Raw genomic sequence first — 23,692 nt, 5'->3', positions numbered from 1 at the left:
TGTAATTATTTTTCTGTTTGCCCTGACAGGCTATCTAGTACTGGCCGCCTTAAGCCCTCTGTGAATTGAGTTATTCTCAATAATACTCTGTATTATGAAGGCATTATTTGAGTGGCTGTCCCCTGTGATCTGGTTCTTCGGAGCTTTACATAAAACAGGTGGTTCTTCCATCTCATCAACCTTCCTCATTGTCTGAAATTCGCCATCTCTTTGTCTGTGGCTGCTCTTACTCAGTTCGTCACCGATAGGACCTGTGCCCTACCCTGAAATGTGCTCCAGTTTGGCTTCTTATCTGTGTCTGGGTCTGTCTGTCAGATAGCCCGGGTCCCCTTGTTCTCAGAACTTTACCGGCTCTCATGCTGTGCGGTGATGGGTTTCCTTACCCTGATTAGTTCCCAAAAGCTTGGCAGCAGCTGATGTTACTGGCTTGGCTCTGAGATGGTGCAGGCAGCCCTGATTCCTACCAGAGGTGGCACTGACGTTCAGCAGGTGCCGGGCCGACGCTCACACGAGTGCCAAGGGCCCTGCCCTGCGATCCCTGGGTCAGACTTCCTGACTGGCTGTCTCTCACTTAAACGATGCTTTGAACTCGACCTGTTGTGCGGTGATTAATCTCAAGAGTGCCGGCCCCAGAGCCAGGAGGGCAGGTGTGAGCCTTGCCTCAGTCAGACATTGGTGTTTCCCCCTTGAGGGAGGCAGTCAGTCTCTGAGGGATGTAATGTCCTCACCTGTAAAATGGGGATAATAAGGGGCCTGCAGAGTTGTTCTCAAAGTCGGATGAAAAATTTCTAGGCTCCTCTAGCAAGCTGTGTTCTGCATCACAGCTGTGTAGTATGTGCGCACTGGCGTCTGTATGGTCACTTGACTGGGCTCATCTGCCCTGCCTTTGCTTCGCCCCCTCTGGCCGGCTGGCTGCTGTGCCCAGCCAGGCCCCAGTGCCACACGTTGACTGATATGGTCACGTGTTTTCCTGGTCACTGTCTCTGTGGTATGAGCGAGCTTGTTTATTCTTGTGCTCTGCTTTAATTCTCCTTAAGAGCACTATCCGATGCCATTTGATTAGTTCTTACTAGTGTAGACACATAATTGGAGATGATTTATTTTCTTCCCGGCATTGTACTGTCGTTCTCATAATAATGAGAAGAGCTGGTCAGACCCAGGAGCAGGGTGGGCCTCGGGTCCATGCTCGGGGTCGGGCAGAGAGTGGAGGGAGGAGGAGGGGTGTGAGGCCGGGTGGGCTCTGGTGCAGGGACTCTGCCCAGCTGCCCCGCCTGCTGGTTGTGTGTCTTGCTCAAGTTACTCAATATCCCTGTTGCTGCTGTTTTCTCATCTGTAAAATGGGGATAAGAATAGTGCCTAATGCAGCTTCTCCTGCATTTGATGATCTTACTGTTAAAACTGGCTTCCTACAGGCTCAGGAACTTCAAAATAGTAAGGTTGTCTTTATCTTTTCAGTGTACCCATAGAAGTAAAAGTTTCTCCTTTCAAAGTAGTCATACTAAGAGGTACTACACTTATGTCTACATATCAACATTTTGGACTAATTTTTTAGACATTTTCTTTAGATTCTGTGAAACAGCATTCTCTCAAATATCTTCAGTAATACATTTTTGTCTTTTGAATTACAGTATCAAAAATTAGAGCCAATGCTATTAAATTTAATCAGATGACCTATGTTGAAAGTCTCTCTTCTGTATATTTGTATAATTTCATAAATTATATAGCTTTATAATGTTAAAATATATCATGTGCACATACTATCCATCTACATGTAAAATATGTACTTGAGCACAAGAGTGTCAAAAACCATTGTTTAATGTAAACTGAATTATTTTTATGAAAAAAGTCAATCACTAAGCCATAATTCACTTTAAACAATCACAAAGAATATCTCTTAGGGTCTGGAGTTCTTTTCTAAAAGCATACTTGAATTTTTGACCTCATGGGATGAATTCCGTGTGCATTCGGACAAATGGAGGAAAAAAATGAACACCTCGTCTTTCTGGTTCTGGCACTCTTCCCTCCCTTTCCGTGACACCGTGACACTGCAGCCTGGCCCTGGGGACCCCAGAAGGGCTGCCTGGTGCAGCGGGAAGCTGCAGCGAGATGCTTGGCCCCGCTGAGCATCCCGGCGCTCACCCGCATCTTTTGCGTCAGAAAGGTTCACTGCTTCAGCAGCCAATGACATGCCTGCGTGTGTTTGGCACCCTAAATACAGCCACTTTAATTATTTTAAAGTTTCCCTTAGAATTGTGCCTCACTACTTGAATGGGTGTGGTTGTTTGTGCTGATTGCATCTTAGAGTCTCTGTTATGTGGACAGTAAGCTCATATTTACACCTTTCGTTCACGTCAGATGCCATCAGGTACTTAGTCACGTAGCAGTTTGCTACCTCAGTGTATTTTGCAAATACCAAAGAGCATCAGTCTCTGTGCCCACTGCCCGTCAGGTCTCCGTGTGCACTGTGCAACCGTGCGCCCCTTCGGGCTCACTGGCGTGTCCCTGAGCCCACGGCCTTAGCTTGGGAGCCCTGTGCCCGACTCTGGGGCAGCGATTTCACACTGAGATGGTGTTGTTGCACCACGCACCCTGCGGCAAGGCTTGTAGGGATGAGATTGATCAGGAGACAATATGACTGGGGGTCTCCAGGATCGTAGGCAGCTAGGATGCTTTACATGTTGAAAACAGAAGGTCTCAAAAAGCTGAAACCGTTGCTGATGCAGAAGCAGAGAGTGTCAGCACTTGGATACTCCGAGCCGTCTCTGAGAGAGGATGATGCTGAGGCCAGAACAGAGAAGAGACACATGCAGAGAAGGCCGGGCCAGGACTGGGCTCTGACTTTGAGAAAAATCAAGCCCACTTTCTAAGTTTTAGTTTTAGTTCTTTTGATCTAAGAGATAAGTTGCATCTTCTACTACACACTTAGTGGGCAGATCAGCTGGTGTAGTCTGCCAGGGTGATGTCAGGAGGCCTGGCACATCTCAGAACCACCCTGGGGGCTAACTGACCCTAATGACCTGTCTCTCGATGGGCAGGGCTCGTTGTGGCCCAGTACCACCACCCTCCCTTCTGGCCCAGAATGTGGGCAGTACTCCCACTGTGAGAACTGCTGACTGACGTCAGGTAACTGGTGTCCTGGCTTTGGTTAAAAAATGTGAAAAGAAACTAGATCTTTCCAACCTAAAGCTCTTTCTGCAGAGTGAATTAAAGACATTTTAAGAAGACATCTGATTATGAGAAAGTGATGATATTATACTCTGACATTTATTTCATCCCTTACTCAGAATCTCAGTAATTGGTTTACCCATTCAAAAACCATTATTTTATCGGAGGGTAAGGATTTCAGGCCCTGCAGGCAGATGTACCTCTTTTACTGAACTGGCATATTCTTTCTAAGGCAGCTCTGGGCATATGAACTTTTGTTTCATGAATGTGCCATTCACTTGTTTTAGGATAATTTAGTGTAAAACTTACTTACTTTCAGTGAAAGTCTTTAAGAAAACTTAGCCAAGTGTTAATATTTATGTTATTGCACTAAGTAAGAGATTTTTAGCAATTTAATTAAAATTCTCCATTAATATAAACAGTTCAAATGCTGTGAAGCTCAGGGTGGCTATTGTCCAGCTTCTCATTTTGCAGCTGAAGAAACTGAGGATTGGGGAAAACGCTGCTTAGCTGTAGTCATATAGCAAACGCACAGTTCATGGCAAAACTGAGTGCGAGGGTCCCAGCTTCTGACTTCAGCCCAGCGTGCTTCCGGCGAGGCCAGGCTATTTGACATAATCAGAGGTATTTTTTTCAATGTAGTGTTGTTGAGGTATCAGAAAACTGGACGGTGCACTCATGCCCTGTGAGAACTCGGGCTTCTGTCTTACTGTGGAAGAGGCGTGTGTATTTACAAACACGTTCGTGTTTCCTTCAAGGATAGTTTACAACTTCTCCTCCATTTTTATGTGTGTTTTTAATACCATAGCATCTATTACATATGTGGTAACTCAAACAACAAAAGCACTTAAATAATTGCACAGAGTCACTGATGGCGACAGTGTGGGAAGGTGGGACACATGTGACAGAGGCACAGGCGAGCCCAGTGGGGCAGGTGGGACATGTGTGAACAGGGGCACAGGCGAGCCATGGGGAGGTGGGACATGTGTGGAAAGAGGCACAGGCGAGCCTGGGGGGGGCAGGTGGGACACATGCGGAGAGAGGCACAGGTGAGCCATGGGGAGGTGGGACATGTGAGGCAGAGGCACAGGTGAGCCTGGTGGGGCAGGTGGGACACGTGTGGACAGAGGCACAGGTGAGCCCGGTGGGGCAGGTGGGACATGTGTGGACAGAGGCACAGGTGAGCCATGGGGAGGTGGGACACATGAGGCAGAGGCACAGGTGAGCCTGGTGGGGCAGGTGGGACACATGTGGCAGAGGCACAGGCGGGCCCAGGGAGTGACCCGTGTGGCATGTCCACGGGAAAGCAAAGGCAGATTACGCTGTGCTCATTGAGACCTGGTCTCTTAGAAGGAGGGAGGCGGTGCTACTGTTAACTTTGTGGGTCCATACCACGGGCCTCTGTGTTCTGTTTTTTGTGACATGTCATTCAAAGAGCTATTGATACCGAGTGTGTTCACAGGCTAGGAAACGGCTTGTTGATGAGAAGTCACAGAGTAGTGGCTAAAGAAACTGAAAATGCTTTGGGGCACAGAAGAAAAATCTGAGTGGGTGATGACACATTCCCTCTAATATTTATAGAACCACCATGTGGAAAACATACTGGACTTGAGCCCCCAAACTTCTGATTCAAGGGCCAAGAAATGGAAGCCCCAGTGAGGCTCCTGATACTCCGGAATTGGGCCTTTTCATCTCAGGGCACTTGAATGATCCGGCACGTGGCACAGCGGTCATCTGCCTCTCTGGGCACTGCACTTTCAGTCGTTGGAGGTGTTCCCCCAAAGCCTGGGTGGCCGCATGGAGGAGATATTTTAAAGGGCAGTCTTCACAGTCCAGGTCTGTGTTTGGACCAGATGACCTTTCAGGTGCTTTCCAACACCTGGGGTTTCATGCTTCTGTTTCTGTTATGCATTGATGCTGGGCACGTGTCACATCATTTGAACCAAAGACTAAATGGACAGGAGCACAGTTTGGAATGTTGATGGCGCTTACATCTATTTTATGTTTCAATTTCTGGAAGTGGTCTTTGTCTTTGAGGCGGGTTGGTCCCTGACCTTCTGGAACATTTGGAGCCCAGCCACACTGTCTTTGTCTGCTGTACAGAGCATGGAAAAGCTGACTTCCTGACTGTGCTCTGCAAAGGCTAAGGGCGAACCACTCACAGGTGAACAAACACAGTCCTCCCACCTCAGACTTGCCATTTGGCCCCTGGAAAGTGGGCCAGGGTCAGAACACTGGGCGACAGGAGGGGAGGTCAGCGCTCTTCCAGCAGCCAGCGATTAGTCACCTTGTCAGTCTGCTCTGTGCAGAGCTGATCCTACTTCTGTGTTCATTTTGGTGAAGGTAGAAAACAGGGCATGTGATTTTAAGTCTGGCAGCCTACCAGATAGGCCTACACACTCTTCTTGACGCTCTCATCACGATCATCATTGATATTTCCCAGGATTGCAAAGCTTAAACAGTGTTCTTACTCACTTTGGGGACTTACGAGTCACACTTATTGAATATTCATATCATCCAAGCTATTTCATGCATGAAGAGGCCTCAGATTGGCCCTGGTGGGCTGACTTCCTTCTGAGGAGGTGTATCCATTTTTTACTGACCTCTGCTATTCTTTACTGTCATCAAAGGCAGTAGGTCCCCCTTGTCCAAAGGCAGGGAAGTGTCTTCCTGGGTGAAAGTACTGCAGACTCCTTAAGGGCCCTGGCGGGGCCTCATTCACGGTGTCTCCCTCCCGCAGTGCTGAGCACACTGCCTTATGGTAGACGGTCCGCGAAGCACGTTTGTGTTGAGGGTCACAGAATAAAACAGTGACCCCGCTCATGTAATAACCCATTTACTCAAAATTGTTTGCTTTTGAGATTCAGGTTTTCTTCTTACTATTTAAAGATTCCTAGACTTGGTCTAAAGCAATGTAAATACTCCCAACATAAATTTTCATTTTCGTTTCTCCTTCAAGAATGCAGGAATAAATTCAGCTTTGGCTGTATTTTTTTTTCTTTCTTTCTTTCTTTTTTTGGTCTCTAGTGTAAGCAGGCTCTTGAAATGCCCTAGTTATCTAACATTGCTCTTGAATTTCATTTAGAGATGATATACTAGCCTTTTACTAAAATATATCTGGGTATTAAAAGCCCAATACTTCACTGCTGATGAGAAAGATTATTAACACTTTTTTTCCCCCAGCTCTAATATGAAGCAATAAACCCCTTTTTACTTCCAGAGCCAGAGGCAGTATGTCACATTAACCTTCATTAACTGCCTAAGAAATGAGGTGCATTTGTTAATTTAGTATTCTGGTTAGCTAAGATTGCATGAGAAGTCTGAGAAACTTCTGGGTGTATCTCTTTGCTACATATAAAAATAAAAGAATGATAAAGAATGTTAGCACACTGTGTTGTGTTGCTGAGGGTGACGTTTGGATTAGGGATGAGACCCGGATGAGATGGGTCTGCAGGCGAAGGCTGAGGTGTCTGGGGCAGGTGGAGCGGGACGACCAGCCTCATCTAAATAGGCCTGAGGAATAGTCTGGAGTGTGTGCTGAGAGGATGCAGGTGTCCTTGAAAATCTGGGCCAAAGGTGGAAAGAGAATGAATTCTGCATCTATCTATGTACTTTCATGATGGATCTTTCTCCTTGGATAGCCTACGGAATACTAAATTCTCTGTCAAGTTTTTCCTTATATGTAGCGTCACTTTTAATTTCCCCATTTCTACTTCCATTTAGTCATTCATCATTTTTTAAAAAGCATCAAGCATCGTGCTAGCTACTGGGGAAACGGAGATTAATGACAGAACTCCTAACTGCTTTCTTTCTTCATTGAGGCTTGAAAAAACATGCAGTCAACTTTGCTGTCAGCATTCTCCCCATTCCCTAGGAATCTCTCAGTCGTGTCGTTTCTGTCTTCAAGAATTGTCCAGAATCCATCTCAGCCTTTCTTCTGCCACCACCCCGGCTCAGGCACCGTGCTGAAGGCCGGGATTTCTGAACTCCTGCATCACTCTCCTGAGCGCCTGTCCCCGCCTCCCCGTCAGTCTGAGCCACTGGCCGGGCTCACTACCCTACGGTCTGGCAGCTCCCACGCTCATGACGAGGGTAAATGCTTTCACCTTACTGCGTGTCTCTCCACCTAGTTCCACTTCTACAAAACTAATACTCTTTTTGAGCCAAACCCCCCATTCACGCCCTCCCGGCACAGTTGCATGCCCTCGGCCTCTGGTTTCCCTCCCACCGGCCTGCAGCCCAGCTCAGGGCCCAGAGGCACCTGACCACTCCCTCGCTGTGTGATCTGGGGCAGCTTCGAGCCTCTGTTCTGTGTCCTCGAGAAGCGTTTGTTGAATCAGTACTTCCTGGCCTGATGTCAAGATCCAGTGGGTTCGCGATGCGATATGCTTAGAAGAGAGCCTGACACCTGGCAAAGAGCAGTGTCTCGATGTTGCTATTGCTGTTATTTTTGTGACTCAGACCCTGCCCGCTATACCGACGGGACATCTCATAGCTCCCTGTAAATTCCGTGGTTCTCTGGGGACTTTACCCAACGGTTAGGTAGAAGTAATCTCCCTTCTCAGCCCTTGTTGGTCACTACTGATCTGATGCCCATTTTGCAGAGATATATACACCTATTACTTTCACAGGATGTAAAACTTGAGAGATAGCTAGCAATTCAGGACCATAAATGGAGAATGGCACAGGTTCCATGGATTGTACATCCCCTGGGGGCAGGGGCAGCACCCCCATGTCTGTTTCTCTTACAGGGCTTCATGCTTAGTTATGAACAAAACTAACCCCAAATTATTTTTTCTCTGGTTCAGTGGATGATGTAGCCAGAACATCAAAAATAGATCAGTCTATCTCAATAGATAATGAACAATCAGGCAATAGGGTGTCTTTACAGGTAGTATCTGAATGTGAAGCAGTAAGGGTCCACCCTCAGTTTTGGACAGAGGGTTGTCCAGGCCATCTGGAGAGGGGTTCTGCACGCCATGGACATGTGGCCTGGTAGGACCAGTTGGGAGACATGGAGGACAACGGTGGGAGAGTGGAACAGCCACTGACTGCCGGGTGGCAGTCCTGGGTGACTTTGGAGGGCCCACACTGAACGGTCATCTCTGAAGGAGGAAAGGCGTGTGCAGTTTTGAGGCCAAGAGCCCCCTGAGAGCGGAAACCATGCCTGTCCTGTCCGCCAGCAGCGATCCCCAGGTCCAGGACGGCCCCTGAATCCACAGCCACCTCCCCTGGGTCTCTGCAGTCCAGTGAGGTATGCTGTAGACAGTCCTTGCCACCCGTTTGCCAATGCTCCGGTCCTGGTTAGTTGGCATGGTTGATTTTTCTGAGAAGGCATACCTCTCACATCACAGGCAGGGTGTCACACACGGGCAGCTTGTTTGACTCCCGGATGAGTGGCGGGCTGTACCGGACCCTGAGGCCATCTCTCTCCTGCCTGCATTAACATAGCTAGAAAACTGCCTGGCGGTGCAGCACCTCTGCAGAGAGGTGCTCCAGAAAGCAGCTGTCCGCTCTCGCCCCACTGAGAAGTGGCAGTGTCTGTGTGGATTAAGGGCTCTGGCTGCAGCCCTGTGCAGTGTTAGAAAAATATCACCGCCATTTGCCAGCATGAGATGCCAAACTGCAAGTAAGAGGCAGTCAATTCAGTGAAGCAGAAACAGTTCACTTGTTTTTAATGATTACTTGTGGGAGAACTTCATTGTTTTGTGTTTGTATGCCTTTAAATAAGAAATTGCTTTTTTTTTGAAAATGATGAAAACCATCTCGTCTCTTTTCCCAACAAAGGGACAAGCTTTTCCCTCTTGGGTGAATATTGCCTGTGCCACTCTCCGAAGAAAGGGAGCGGTCTTGGCAAGCATCTTATTAGTCTAAAAATAAATTATGCAGAACGTGCATTCAGATATAGATTGCAGGGAGAGCTAATAGGATTGGTTTTCCAAGCCCGATCGTGCTATGAAGACATGGTGTGTGCTTTTCAGGAATCCACTTAGGTGGAATCAGCTTTGACAAATTCAAGCTAGAAATAATATTGCTGCCATCCAGCTAGTGTCTGTGGTACAGCGTCCTCAAAATGTCTTCAAGCATCGACAGTGTCTTCAGGCTGTGTGAATGTGCAGAGAGAAAGCGTGCATGCATTCACAGCCTCTCCTCAGAGATGCATTCTTGTTCTTTTAAGGGACTTTCTTCCCGGCCACAGTGACGGGCATGTCTCACGTGGGGTTTGTGTCCCTCCGTCTCCCCCTGCCTCGGGAGCAGTTGACCACATCAGCAGCCGACTGCGGTCGTCATGTGGCTTCTCATGTGACGCCGGGTCTGCAGCAGTTTGGAGAAGCGCCTTTGTGACGGGCACGCTTGGACAGGAGCGTTTAGGGACAGAGGAGATTTTGGAGGGGGCGGGGAGGCCAGCAAACCCAGAAACATCAGAAATAAAAGTCGCATGAAGTACTCTGATCTTACTTATTCCCTTTCTTTTGAAATTTGATTTTAACTCTTGCTTTTTTATGGGTTGTGTCTGTTTTTTTACCCCCGCAGTCGCTGAGCCGCGCTGTTTTGTGTTTCTTTCTTTCTGTTTTTTTTTTTTTTTTTTAATTCTGAAGCCAGACCGTCTCTCCTCAGCTCCAGGGCTGCATCGCCGCGGGCACGCCGAGCTCCCCTGCAGTCAGCGCCCAGGTGCGCCGGGCGCACCTGCCCTGCTCTGGACCGTCGTCTGCGCCCAGGAGGACCTGCTGCCCGCGGGCGCCGGGCACGCAGAGGTCGGCAGCCGGGGTGGGGCGGGTAGGAAGGACGCCGAGCCCCGGAAGGGAGGTGAGGCATGTGCGTGCCCGGCGCCCGCCACCCTCCATGCTCCCCGGGCTCAGTCCGGGAAGCTGCGCTGGAGGTGGTGGCGTGCACCCGTGAGTGGGGCCGAGGATGGAGAAACCAGGTACCTGCGGGGTCCGCCCGAGCAGGCAGAGTGAGGAGCGGCGAGAGGGGGATGCGGGTGCCGGCTCTCTGTCTGCCGCCTGCTCGGTGGGCTCATTCTGAGAAGATGGCGTAATTTATAGCCCGGCATACGGATGGAGGAGCTGTGAATTGCAGTCTGGATGTCCCCGGTGCTGTCACAGAGGAAACTGGTGGGCTCGGTGACTGTACCAGTGTCCCCAGAGAAAACTGCAGCCTTGCGGCATGGATTTAGATGCAAGTGCATGCGTGTAGAGATGTGGAGCCAAGGTTTCTGACCATTTTGCACAGGAAGTCTGTCACTGCTGGATCGGGCTTGATTGCTGCTTGTATTTTCAGCTTCAACTCAACACCCATTTCCTGACTGGCTGGAGAGCATGGGCCGAGCAGCTGCCTGCAGAATTCCTTGTGACTGTGAAAGCCACCGCCTCAGCTTTAACTCCTTGAGGTTCCCAGTGCTCCCTGCTGTAGGACTGATGATGGTGGGGTGCTGTTTTCTTCTTCTACAGATCCCAGTAAACACAGCTGTATTCAGTATGGTGAAAAATTCTATCCTGTAAATAGAAATCTGATCAATTTAATCAAAATAAATGTATCCCAGATGACTTTGAGACCAGCTGGCTACCCCAGGCTTCAGATGGCTAAATGTTCGGTGGAGATGGATGCAGTGTTACATTTCCATGTTTTAGAATCCCAGGATCAGCCTGTAATTAAAAAAGAAAAAATCCTTTCTAAGGAAGAGAGAAGGCTCTACCAGCCTGCAGCTGTCTGGTTAGGTACCGGTGACAGTTGGGAGTCGGTGGGGTGGCACGTAGAAGGGCGTGTGCCATGTGGCAACGTGTGGCCATATAGAAAAAGCATGCGTCTAAACTTGCTGTATGGAGAGGTGACCGCCCTTGAGCACCTCTATTGAGGTGAGGTTGGGGGAGGCACCCGAGGCTTGTTGTGGATTCAGAGGAGTGAGCTGGGGTGTCCCAAGCCCGGCTAGGGGGAGTCAGCTCCGACCTGGGCTGGGTAGCTTCCCCCAGCTGTCATGGGGAGCTCTTCTGGGGCGCCTGTCTGGCCCGTCCACTGAGTGTTACTGTGTCTACAAAGGCAGCTTTGTGTGTTGGGTTATGTTTGGCCAGCTGTTGGCGCATTCCTGAGGATGGGGCTGGGCGGGGATCCTATTACTGTACCTCCCAACTGTAGATCTGTGTGCATGGGAGTCACAGGGAGTGGAAAGAAAGCAAGGTGGAGAATCCAGTCACTCCTGCCGCTTTCTCCAGATAGTCCTAGAGTGAATCCAGAAGGGCTGAAAGTGGAAAGAAGGAAGGGGGTCTAAATCGGGCTGGGGGTGGGATATGAATCTGAGCAAGCATAAGAGAGAAAAACAGACTTAGGACTTCAAAGCTGCATAGACAAGCAGAATGTCAGCAGCTTGTAATTAGCGGTTCATGGTTGCGTCAGTGGCTGTATCTCTCCAAGAATAACTATGTGATGTGTGCCACAAAGTGAAGAAGATAGTCCTAACTAAGTTATCAAACCCAGTTCAAACAAGGGCAAGTGGATTAAGGAATTTTCTATGTTTGTAAATGAAATACTGATGGATTCCGCTTTTAAGACTTGCTGAATTCTGAATAATTGAAGGCTGAATTATCAATCTGTTGGAGGGGATGTGTTCATTAAATGAAGCTGTGAACCCTTAAAGAATTCAGATTAATCATGCAGGAAAATATCAGTGCATACCCTGTCAGCACGAGGTGTTTTCCCATCTCCTCCCTCTGCATAAACATGCATTTTGTTTGCTTATTTTGGTGCATTATTACATTCCAACAAATATGGTCAGTTAAATCCTAAAATTCCCATTTTGGAATTCAGAAGCTCTTCTGAGGGTCTGGTGTGCGTTGCTGGCCCTGGTCTAGACCCTGAAGGGGAGCCCCTGAGGCCTTGAGGCCAGACAGCACTCTGCTGGTGACCCCCGGGAAGTCAGGCCGCGGCGGCTGGGACTTGAAGGCCGCGCTCACTTCCGTCCCTGCCTGTCTCCCTGCTTCAAGATGTTGGTGTGACTCCAGCCCCACCGAGAGGGCGCAGGAGCCGATTGGCCGGGAGGCTTAGAGTGGTTCCTCCACGGTATTCATTTCGTGTTTGTATTTGTGTTCAGGCAGCACAATTCCTCCGCCCCGCTTTGTTTCTCTGCCTGAAGAGGAGTCAGTTTCAGCTCAGCTCTGTCCGTTTGGATCCGCGGGTAATGTGCGTGGATGTATTGCTTTACTCATGTATGCATTTCCCTTTTTAATGTGAAGTAGGGACAATTGGAGGCAGGGAAAGCTGTGCATATTAAATCAATACCTTTTTGAATCACATGTAATATAATTTAAATCTACTTACTTGCAGGTTGCCAAAATTGATGTTGTCTGAGCCCATTTTAATTTACATCTTCGATTTAGTCAAGATGCGAAACCTGCCAGATCAGAAGAGCATGTCTGTGCACCAAGCAGGGTGGAAGACGTTGTTTTGTTTGTGTTAGTACAAACAGCTGGTCATTAATACAGTCCCCGTTTCTGGAGTGAAGTGCTGGTGGACATGAATGGCTGCCTGATTAATGCTGCCCCTCCGAGGGCCTCCACCCCACAGTCATGCTCCAAGCAGAATAATGTAGCTTGATGTGATTGCACTCCAACGGGGCAGTATGTCATTGTGTCACCAAGCAATTGAGGTTATTACGGGGCAGGGCAGGCAGACGGGACAGTGGGGTTACTAGACCGTAGCATTTTTAGAAATACAGGCCTGACCTACTTAGAGTTATTCTCTGTCTGGCAGCTGCATAGCACAGAAACCCTCCTGATAGGCTGAGGCTGTTGCTAGGGGGAATTAGCATGAATTTTTCCACAGGCAGCCGCAGTGACTGAGTGATAAAAGCTGACTGGAATTAAAGAGATTTGGTTTAGTGTTACACAGATTTATCTGCCTCATTTTCCTTTCTCCAGTGCAGAGAGAGGGTGCAAAATACAGATTTTGTTTCCATTTGTCCTTTGACTTTCTTGTTCTCCTACCTTAAAGGCAGGAGGGGACAGTTAGGAAATTTTGGTTAATCTCTTACTGTTGGGGTCATTGGAACGATGTTTCAAATTGCAAGATATTTAAGTTTAAAGTCTGCTGGGAATTACTAAGAGAAGGCCAGATTATTTTCTCCCTTCTATGCACTTAGCTGTTTTGAAGTTGGGCATGCATCTTTCATGCACTGTATATTTAAACTCTCTTTCCCTTTTGGGCCTGAACAAAACATTTACATAAATTCTTTTCTGTCCAAACAGATTGAACCTTGCAATCTCTGGCTTGTTTAAAATAAGAAAGTAAGGATTCCAGATTTAGACGGGAAAAAAATATATATACCCTTTTTTATTAGAAAATATTTCTTTCTGGGCTATTTTGGGTTTGGCTCATTTTTCAAAAGCCAGCTTGATGTTTATGCTCATGGATGAAACTTAACTGCTCCCACCCTGCCCCCTTCGCTTCACAATGTACAGAAAGACAGGTTTTTCTCCAGAAGAAAGACTGTCTGCACTGTTTATCTGGAGGTTATTCTTCCTTGTTGCTGACACACGCGCACCGCACATAGAGAGCTCACATAATCAATTTTATGAGATTTCCCTTTTTTTTTTCCTACTCCTGTAATTTCTGAGTGTCTGTGTGCTTGTGATGTTTAATAGATCTTCTGTAGAGGCAGGTTTTTAATAGACCTTTTAAGGTAAACTGTAGGTCCATCAGGAGAAAAATAAAAGCAACATGCAGTCAAGAATGCTTTGATTTTTCTTATTCTTAATTATATGCTGTCTGTGCTTAAGCTGTGGTGTTCCTCTGTTACTTTTACTGCTGAAAGTAATTGTTATCCTGCCTTTTTTATTTGAAATTAATTTTTGCAAGAGCATGCTGTGATACCACAAGTACACAGGAAGCTCGGCTAGATGAGGGAGAGGGATGACGTGGATTCTTGTAGACCTGCAATCCTGAGTTTCTTGGCTACCGGAAAAAAGATGAGAGAAAATCTATGCGTGCATTTTTCTTTTCATTTAGGTTTTAAAAATATTCAGAACTATTTAGATATCTGTAGGTTGTCAACCAGTGATTCCCACTTACACCAGAGACCACAGTCAAAACCAAACAAAAATGCTTTCCTGGCGTCAGAGCCAAGAAATCCATCTTCTTCTTCTTCTTCTTTTTAACCCAGCAGTATTTACCTTTCAGCATGTAAATGTAGCTCACCACACTAGAATAGAGTATATTTTCCAATACTGTAATTGGCATTTCATACCCTTCTCAGCTTTGAGGATCCCCAAAATAACATTTACTGTAAAGGTTTCCAACCATACGAGCAATATTTCTTAACTGAACAAAATGTGAATTTATATTTGTTGCATAAAAGATGAGGTGTGCTGGTCCTTCCACAATGAAGCAGTTTTATTTGTTATTGTAGCAAGAGAACATTCTAACTCTTCCCTAGTATTTACTCTGCCTAGGTCAATGAGCAGACATTTAAATATTTAAATTCAAAGTGGTAGAAATAAATGTCACCTTAAAATCACTTAACTAAAAGAAAATGTTAGCATAAATTCATTAACATTTGTAAAGGACAGCTGCCTGACTTAGTCAAGTGTAGCCCCTGTGCAGGTACCCAGTCAGACTGAGCACTTACTGTTTGGTTGATAATAAATTCATCACACTAAAGTCGTTCCACGGACTTTGGCTGTTCAGGTTTTTAAGGATTTTCCATCGCTCTGGCTTTCATCCATTATTAGAGAGGTAAATACTAGGCGAGTCAAAACCAGGAACATATCAAGCCGATTTTTAAGTGTCACTGGCTCTGCCTTAATCTGTAGTTGAGCTTCCCTTCTAGATATTCCCTGTGACAATGTACATCCACTTACTAACTTTGTCCACTGTCATTGATCAGAAAGCCACAGGGGCATCACGCGCAGCTGTTATTCATCCAGGAGGTGTTTACTCTCTGCTCACACATGAGGCTGGGTTTCTCTTGCCCCAGTGAGTTTTGGGGATGTTAGTGGGAAAATATCAGTCGGTCATTGTGGAGCACCAAACTTGGCTAAAACTTGGGTTCGGTCTTTTTCTTTACTGTGTTCGTCCAACACCTAGTGGTATGTAAGCCTTATAACTTGGGGGCAGAGCTGGTGATAATAACACTAGATGCTTGGAGGTGACCAGCTCTCCTGAATGTGTCCTTTGCAAAGTCATGAAGTGTATTGTGACTTAGATTTCCAACATCATTATTTAAGTCATTGATGTTTCAAATCCCTTGAGGTGCCCACGTTGTACACTACCTGGAGCTGCATGAATCACTCCAAATGGTGTGGTTTAGTCTTGTTCCCTCCCCCTTTGATGTGCTTCCACCCCTTTAAGTGTGACTAGGTTACCCTCTTGTATGGGCACCCCTGAGTTTCCCAGACAGGAGGCTAACCCAGCCATATTCTTGCTTTGCGCCCCTCTGATCCCCCCCTAACAAACTGACTTCTGGCCTGTCTTACCCTCAGGATGACACCCTCCAGCTTCCTTTCCTCGTGTGCTTAGGTTGTCAGAAACATCGCTGTGTATGTTGTCTGTTTCTCCATGAGTTTCTCACCTTTTCTTCATCCATGTGCTGGGTCCATAGAAGCTGCTTCACAAATATTACTTGACTAACGAATGAATGAATAAATAAGTGACGGAATGGGAATTGCAATGGCAAATTCCAGGGAAGAAGAACAAAGTCTTTGATCTGCGGACTGAACAGTGGCATAGGGAGGGGACCGCAAACAGGTTTATGAAGGGCCTAAAGTGCATTCTGGCGGCTTGGCGGGCCACATGGTCTCTGTGGAGGCTCCTCAGCTGAGCTGGGGTGGTGAGAACACAGCCTGGGGCCAAAGGCGAATGAACGCACGTGGCCGTATTTCAGTAAATCTTTATTTGCAGAAACAGACAGTTGGCCAGATTTGGCCTGCGTGCTGTAGTTTGCTAACTCCAGGTGTAATCACCAGTGTGGTATGTTTAGGGTGCTTGGCCAAATTTGGTTGCTGGTACTAAGGCTTCTATCACTGCGCTTTCATCAATTGGAGCTACTCTGCACACAAAGTGCGCGGCCTGACCCTGGTGCTGAGATCTTGGTGGCACCATTAGGGGCAGTTCTCTGTAAGGCGAGGGGTCACCTATTTATGTGGTGGCACCAGGCACCAGAAGGCCTGAGCCAAGAGCTCAGCAGACACAGAAGCCTGAGTAGGTTCCGGAGGCACCCAGAGTACGCCAGGGAACTGCTGTTTCTAACCCACTTTTTTGTGATTGGTGGCATGTGTTTCAGCCTGTTTTCTTCTAGGAATGTCCTAAAGGCTCAGTGTTTCTTTGTTTGTTTGTTTAAATCTGTTTGGAGTAAGGCCACCGACCAGTGGGACACAGGAGGCTGCTAGTCTACCTACAGCTATGATTTCTTTTCTGAAAAGTATGCCCAGGGCTTATCTCCTCCAGCAAATTTATCCTGATTAAATGGCTCAGGAGCAGCACCCATCCGCAAATGCTCCTCAGTCTTAAGCTGATTTTGTGTCCAATTTTGAGAGCATTTGTTGTTCGTCATGGCCAGGCTAACTTCTCGGCCCCTTCCAGGTCTCTCTTTCATAACCGTGTTCTCTTTGAAGCCTTTTCTGGCCCCAGGTGCGGCCTCGGTCATCCAGTCTGTGAGCACTGCCCAGGGCCCAGTCACTTACCACCCTGTAGCCTCACTTTTTACCACTCTGGTCACTCCCGTTAGACTGTAAGTTCCACGGGTAGGGGAACCATGTGTTCCTTTCATGTGGGATTTCCAAATAGGAGACCGATAGGTGCATGCCGTTTATAGTGCTCAATAAATGTTTGGGAAATGAAGGACTGTCGGAGGCTTATCCACTCTAATAATTCATAAGAAGTGAGTCCCTTGGAATTTTGCCAAGAGGACACATTATTGCGATAGTCATGAGTTAGAACATCACCCATCATGGGAGAGTTGTGTCCATACAGTTAAAGAATTAGTAAATGAGAAAAGATGCGTTATTATAACTTCTCAGGTCAGACCAACTAACACACATTTTCCTGTAGACATAGTGAAGATGAGAAATCACGCTTTTTAAAGTAGCAAAAACAGGAGTTATTATAAAGCAAGCATTTTGTACAAGAGAATGAGCCTTCTTTTGTGGCAATTACATAAAACATGTATCTTATTCCAGGAGGGAGACATGTTTTTAGTTCTAACAAACCTTTGAGAAGCTTATTAAATGAAAAGTGTTCGGGAAACATCAATTGAATTTGGTATTTTGATTTGTCTTTTTATTTTTCTTTAATAAAAAAAATAGTCCTTTAGGTCTCTATCCACCCAGAAAAATTTTCCTTTGATGCTTTTAAGGACCCTTTCCTAACCCACAAGAATAAAGCATACTATTAACAGGTGTCAAGGCAGGAGGGTGGGGGTGTCACTGAATGTCCCTGGCCTTCCTGGGGTTTTTCCCTTGCTGCTGTTAGTGGTCACGAACAGCCCTGAGCCCAGGGTGAGAGAACGCAACAGCACAGAGTGAGAGCCTTTTTGTGTTTCCTGCCAATTACTAGGTGTGATTGAATGTTTTGAAAGAAGCCAGTACATAAAGATGGGCATTTGTCTAGCGCCTTACAGAAATAGTCTTTCCCTCTGTTTTCTTTTCAAATGTGTTTGATACACATTAGATTCTGCCTACTTGTCTTGTTACCAAAGGCGGGCAGCAGTCTTACAAAAAAGATGCTTTTTGGGTTTGCTGTATTCATTCCTTCTCTTGCTACTGTGGGTCTGTTTTTCTTGTCCCACTACAGAAATGCTTGTACTTTACCATTTTTTGGTGATCTAAGTTCATACCACGGCTGAACTTTGGTATAGGTTTCTGGTTGTATGAATGAGGAATGTGAATATTGTTTTTCAACAAGGACCGCGGGTACATTTAATAGATGGTATTTTCAGAATGGAAGGCGTAGCAGAATTTGTAACTTTGCAATTTCTATAAGGAAAATCTCTTTACATTTCCTGATTAGAAAAATACCCGATAGCATTTTGCATTTCACATTTGTTTCAGCAGAAAACAGCAGTCGCAGAAGTGATGTTTGGAATCATTAACCTCTACTAGAACCTGAGGACTCTTAATTAAAGAATTAAGCAAGCCCCAGGGTTTTTTTAGGCGATACACATCCATGTAGAGTCGTCTAGAGCCAGTCCGTCGGGCGCTGGTAAAGGGAGTTGAGCGATTGCATCCCTCTTTCCACCAATTCTCCATGTTGCTAATTCCTGAGAATCAGGAGTGGGGGTTTGGCTTCATTCTGGGGAGCGTGGGAAAACTAGACAACGAGACGTCCTTGAGAGGAAACACTGACGTGAAGCTGTGCAGCAGGAAGGTGTGCTGCAGCCTCCATGCCTCAGGGGCCCTGGGAGCGTCGAGGAGCCCCTGTGGCCTGCAGGCCTCCTCTGCTCTAGGTGCTGGTATGGCCTGCCCTAGGCACATGTATGGCTAGAAAGGTAAGCATGGATCAAAGTCTACATTTTTAAAGAGCTTTTTTATTAAGGTGAGTTTCTAGTGTAGAAGGTTGACATGGCTGTGTTATAAACCCAGTTCTTAAAGGAGCATCCAGTTAATTTCCTTCAGATCTACGCATCAGACAAGAAGTCTGTGGGGACAAGTAGATACCAATTGAGTGCACCGTTACCTGGCTCAGAGAAGGTGTTACATGTGTATTTACTGAATGAATTAAAAGCAGTAGGAGCAGTATTAACATATTTTAAGCCAAAAGTTTCAATGTAAACAATTAGCTTTCAGTTCAAAATGTAAAAACAAAAAATTCTATACATGCAGCATTGTTACAAATTATCCATTTTCCACTTTAAGTAAAATGAATTTTCTGAAGAAGAGTAATTTCAGCCATGCTTTTGCTCTGCATGATGCTTATTGTTACAGGGGGTTTTCTTCTAGAGAAAAATTGTTACGGTAGTGATGGAGATTTTTCTCTCCTTAGGAAGTGTTCCAGTATTATTTGACCAGTCCTTAGCATCGTCCCTGAAGAGGACAGGTGGCAGCATTTGTTTTTCCAAGTAGAAGACTTAGGTTATCATTATACAATCATTTGTCTAGCAGGAATTAGAATAAGTACCTTAGAACTGGGAGAGACCATAGACGTAATCTAATCCCCCCACTCCCAGTCATTTTGCAGTTAAGGAGATTGGGTCATGGAGAGGTTAAGAGATTTTCTCAAGGTCACACAGCTAGTTTTTTTCCAAAGCTCATTTTTGTTAATCACATTTTTTATCCCAAAGTCTGCAACCTGCTCTGCTTCGGACCTCATTCCTCTGCTTCAGAACCAGTCTGCGGTTCTTACAGTGGTTACGTTTTGGCAGCCGTCGGTACCTGTTGGTGCCTGCATGCATTACTGAGCCCTCACGTAGAAAAGATGTAGGAAGATACGGATGTGATGCAGTACAAGAGAAATACACATACACATATAGTGGGCTTGAGGGTGGTGACATTCAACATACTGCAACAAAGCTACAGAACTAGACATGTGGGTCACCAGCCTGGATCTGCTGTCACCTAGCCGTGGTCAGAAGAATCTCCGTCTCTCGAGGGACTCGTGTTCACGGAGAGGACAGCACTTCGGTAATAGCCGGAGGTCCCCACTAGTTCTCCTCCTCTGGCGTCTGTTAACGCTGCAAAACTCAGCTGAGTAAATTTGGAGTTAATTGGCTTTATTCAACAATTAACGATTCAGGCAGCATCCTAAGCAGCAGGTAGAAAGGAGCTCTGTAGGAAACGGAAGACCTTAGGGCAGAAATGGGGCAGGATGAGGAAGTTATCAGTAATGCCAAGAAAAAATTGTTTTAGGCGAGGTCACCTTCCTTTGGAGAAGGGCTTGGTCATCGTCTCATGCAGATGAGGTCACTAGTGCTGCTCAAAAGGTCCCCGGTTAACTGGTTGCAGGTCACATTCCCGCAATGAAGTCTTGGTTTGCTGATCTGGGGGCACGTGACTCCATTGTGGACTTGTTTCTTTTTTTCAACACTACTGGTGCCTGGAAAAAGTAGCCCTGTATTTTTTAAGCTGAGGCCAGAGTGTTAGTCAGTCTTTAGTTAGTCCTGGTCTCTGACTCTGGCGTGAATTAAAGGAAGTCTGTTTCCAAGTAGAGTGAAGATACAACACAGTTCAAGTTGTGACACAGGGAACCATTGTCCTGGTGATATTTCCATATTAAAGCAAAAAAGGAGACCCAGGTCACAATTCTACCAGATTCATACTCATTTTTAATCTTGGGAACATAATAGCTGATAAGGTTTCCTTGAACTTGTTTATGGTTGGGCAACACTAGATAAAAACTGAAAACTATGCAACAAAATTCCCAGAAAAAATGAAAAAGGAAATGGGCCGTGTGCTACCCAGTGTGGCAGCCTCTAGCTCTGGGGTGCCTACCCAGTGCTTGAAATGTGGCTGGCATGAATTCAGATGTGCCATAAGGATAAAATACACTCCAGATTTGAAAGATACAGAATGGTAAGAGGAATATAAAAAATATATGTCATTAATTTTAATATTGATTATGTGTTAAATGATAGTGGGTATATTGGATTAAATGTGTTATTAAAATTAAAGTCCTCTTTTCTTTTTCTTTTTTAAATGTGGCTTCTAAAAATTTCTAAGTTTAACATGGCTCACGCTGCACCTCCATTAAGCGCCCGTCTGTGCTGTGGCTTGCCACTTTTCACATCGAGAGTAACTTCTTATGTCTGAAAAGCCTGTGACTCCCAGATGGGCAGAGAGTTCCGAGCATGCTGGGGACAGCAAGGGGACAGATGGCTAGGAAATCCGCAGGGAGGAGCTTCCCCCAGCTGGGGTGGACGCCTCCTTCTGGACGCTGCTAGCTGCGCCCTCACATTCATATTTCAATACAGTGAGTTTACTTGGAAGTCTCCTAAGTGACTTAGGACGGGTGTGGTCAGCTAGCAATTTCCAGTCAATCAACCAAAGTCAATTTCCAAGGCCTCTCTAATCTCCACCTCTGTTGGCTTTTAAAGTATTTTTGCTTTGTGAATGCCGCTTGCTGGCTTCAAGCAGATTCAGTCTGAAGTTCTTTCAGTGCCAAAAGACATAATTACCCATAGGATTCATGATAATAGGGAAATTATAGAATGTGGAATAGCATAGATGGAATAGATGCCCTAAAGTGTCATAAAGGGGCTATTGTAACTTTGCTAGTAATAATAAAACATTTGGGCAATATCAATTGTAAAATTGTGGGACAACCACTATCCTCATAAACAAGCTGGAAGGCTCTTTGAAAAACAGTATTGAATTTAAGTTTTGAAAGAGAATGAATAAAACACTGATTATGTTCATGTTGTTCAGTGTATTTCAATACTGCTTTAGACTGGGGCAGTATGACTGCTTACTGATATTGTAATACTTAGACTTATTGTGTCTTAGAGGCTTTCCCCATATGACTGAAAATTCCCTGCAGTCTTAGAGCTGAAATAGACATTTTTAGTGATGAGGAAACAGATGTGCGAGCATGGGAAGTGATTTGGTGGTGCTGGACCCAAGGCTCACATCTCTTGATTTAGAGTCAAGTACTCTTTCCTTGTTATCTTGGAAATGCACTTCCTTAAGTTATTGTTATTTTTTTTTAAAATTCACACTACTAAAGCACAAGATCTTTTAGCTGTCTAAATCCTCTTGACAAACTTAAGTCGTAGAATAAAATGCAGCAAGATCTACCCAGAACCTTCAGCCCTCTAGGAGAGCTATTTGTTTATAAATAAGTATGGAAATAACTGGAAAGAACCAAACACTCTTAGAAAACACTAAAGGGACATCTTGATTGCTGACAAAAGGAAGGGAAGACTCCAGGTCAGGGCCTCTTGAAACTGAAACCAAGCATCAGAGGAAAAGGAAAGGGGACTTTTGCTTTACCTAGTAACTAATTAGGGTCTTACATATGGACACCTTTGCCAGAAAACAACCATAAATTCCAGATAGAACACAAAAAGCAGCCACTTAAGATACTACAGAGTAAACACACTGGCAGAGTCCAATAGAGGAGGCAGGGAACTGAATGGAGTTATTACCTATGTTTGTGACTTAATCTTTAGACGTGGGATACAGGGGGAGATGGTGTTGGTGAAGAACCCGAAATTCTAGACAGGGAGCCAGAAAACAGAATCTGCGGAAAACTCAGCTAGCAGAGATCAGAGCTACAAGTGAGACCCCAACATGGTTGTCCTTCCATATGTCTGACTTACCCCTGATTCACGCACATGTGGAACAGATTAATTGCACCTCAACTAAAGGTAAAATATATGAATTGGGACCAGAGCTGTCATTCAAAAATCAAAATTTGTAGTTTGCAGTTGAGGTAAGATAATTGTAAGCTAAAACAAAAGCACCAACACTCAGAGGAGAAAAATAGCAGAATCCCGAGTCTCTACATTTTATCACTCATAATGTCTACATACAATCCAAAAATACATGATACACAAATAATCAGGGCAGTGGAGTGTATCCTCATAAGAAAAGGTATTAAAGATCAAGATGACACATATTGGAAGTAACAGGCAATATTAAACACCATGACCATCTACTGAAGTAAATACAGAATGAGTAAAGAAAAATCACAAATATAGAAAAGATAAAGAATTAATGGACATTCAACAGCTAGAAACTGCAATGTCTGAAAAAATTTGCTTGATTGACTCAAAAGCCAAATAAGAGTTGACAAAAGAACAAATGAACTTTAAAATAGGTTAATAGTGATTATCCAGTGCTAAAGATGAACAAGAAAATATTGAAATAAAAATAAAATGGACTTTAGAGATCTGTTAGATAATGTTAAGTGGCATTAACATGTATATACGTAGAGTCCCAGAAATTGAAGAAACAATGGAACATAAAAAAGTCCTTGAAAAAATACTAGCAAACATTTCCCCAAATACCAAGCACAAGGCTATGAAAGGCACAGCAGACTCGAAGTCAAAGAGAAAATCATCAAAGCCACAGGAGACAAATGATGCATCACATCCCAGAGAATGATGGTCTCAGCAGCTGGCTTTCCTAAGAGACGCTGGAAGCAGAAGAGTACATAACACAATTTTTATAATGCCAGAGGGGGGGGGAGAAACCCTGTCAATCAAGAATTCTATATCCAGCAACAATATCCTTGAAGAATTAGTGCAAAATAAATACATTTTTCAGATAAAAGAAAACTACCAGCATTCCTTATGAGCCGACTTATAATACAAGAAATTTCCAAAGACCTTTAGGCTGAAGGGAAATGATACCAGATGGAAATTTTAATCCTAATAAAGGAATGAAGAACATAAAAAATGGTCACTATTTGCATAAATAAAAAGAGGCTATTTTGTTTTCCTTTCTTTCAATTTCTTTATAATGTGGTTGTGTAAAAGGAAAATAATAACATTCTAGTATCATATTCCTAACCTATGAAGCTGTAATACATGTAACAGCAATAAAATAAAGGAAAAGGAGATGTGATAATATGGACCTTTACAGGTACACAGTTTCTAATTTGTGAA

At 45.2% G+C, this 23,692-nt stretch overlaps 1 protein-coding gene across 14 annotated transcripts in view; it reads left to right on the top strand.

The window, feature by feature from the left end:
• Positions 1 to 23,692, top strand: part of LOC108389730 (uncharacterized) — a 603,223-nt gene that overhangs the window by 253,242 nt on the left and 326,289 nt on the right. For 4 of the 14 annotated variants that reach the window (XM_073224887.1, XM_073224889.1, XM_073224884.1 and 1 more), the window contains one exon: positions 9,765 to 10,718. The exons of 5 other annotated variants lie outside the window; for them this stretch is intronic. In XM_073224887.1, coding sequence (XP_073080988.1) covers positions 9,765 to 10,124 — 360 coding nt within the window. In that variant the 3' untranslated portion in view covers positions 10,125 to 10,718. Of the gene's footprint in view, positions 1 to 9,764; positions 10,719 to 23,692 lie in introns of those variants that run through there. 5 more of the 14 variants (XR_012126343.1, XR_012126344.1, XM_073224880.1 and 2 more) reach the window with 3 other exon arrangements.

This window comes from Manis javanica, chromosome 16, assembly GCF_040802235.1.
Source record: "Manis javanica isolate MJ-LG chromosome 16, MJ_LKY, whole genome shotgun sequence".
Taxonomy (NCBI): Eukaryota; Metazoa; Chordata; class Mammalia; order Pholidota; family Manidae; genus Manis; species Manis javanica.
Note: the sequence above shows the minus strand (reverse complement) of the source record. Positions and strands in the feature narration are given on the sequence as shown.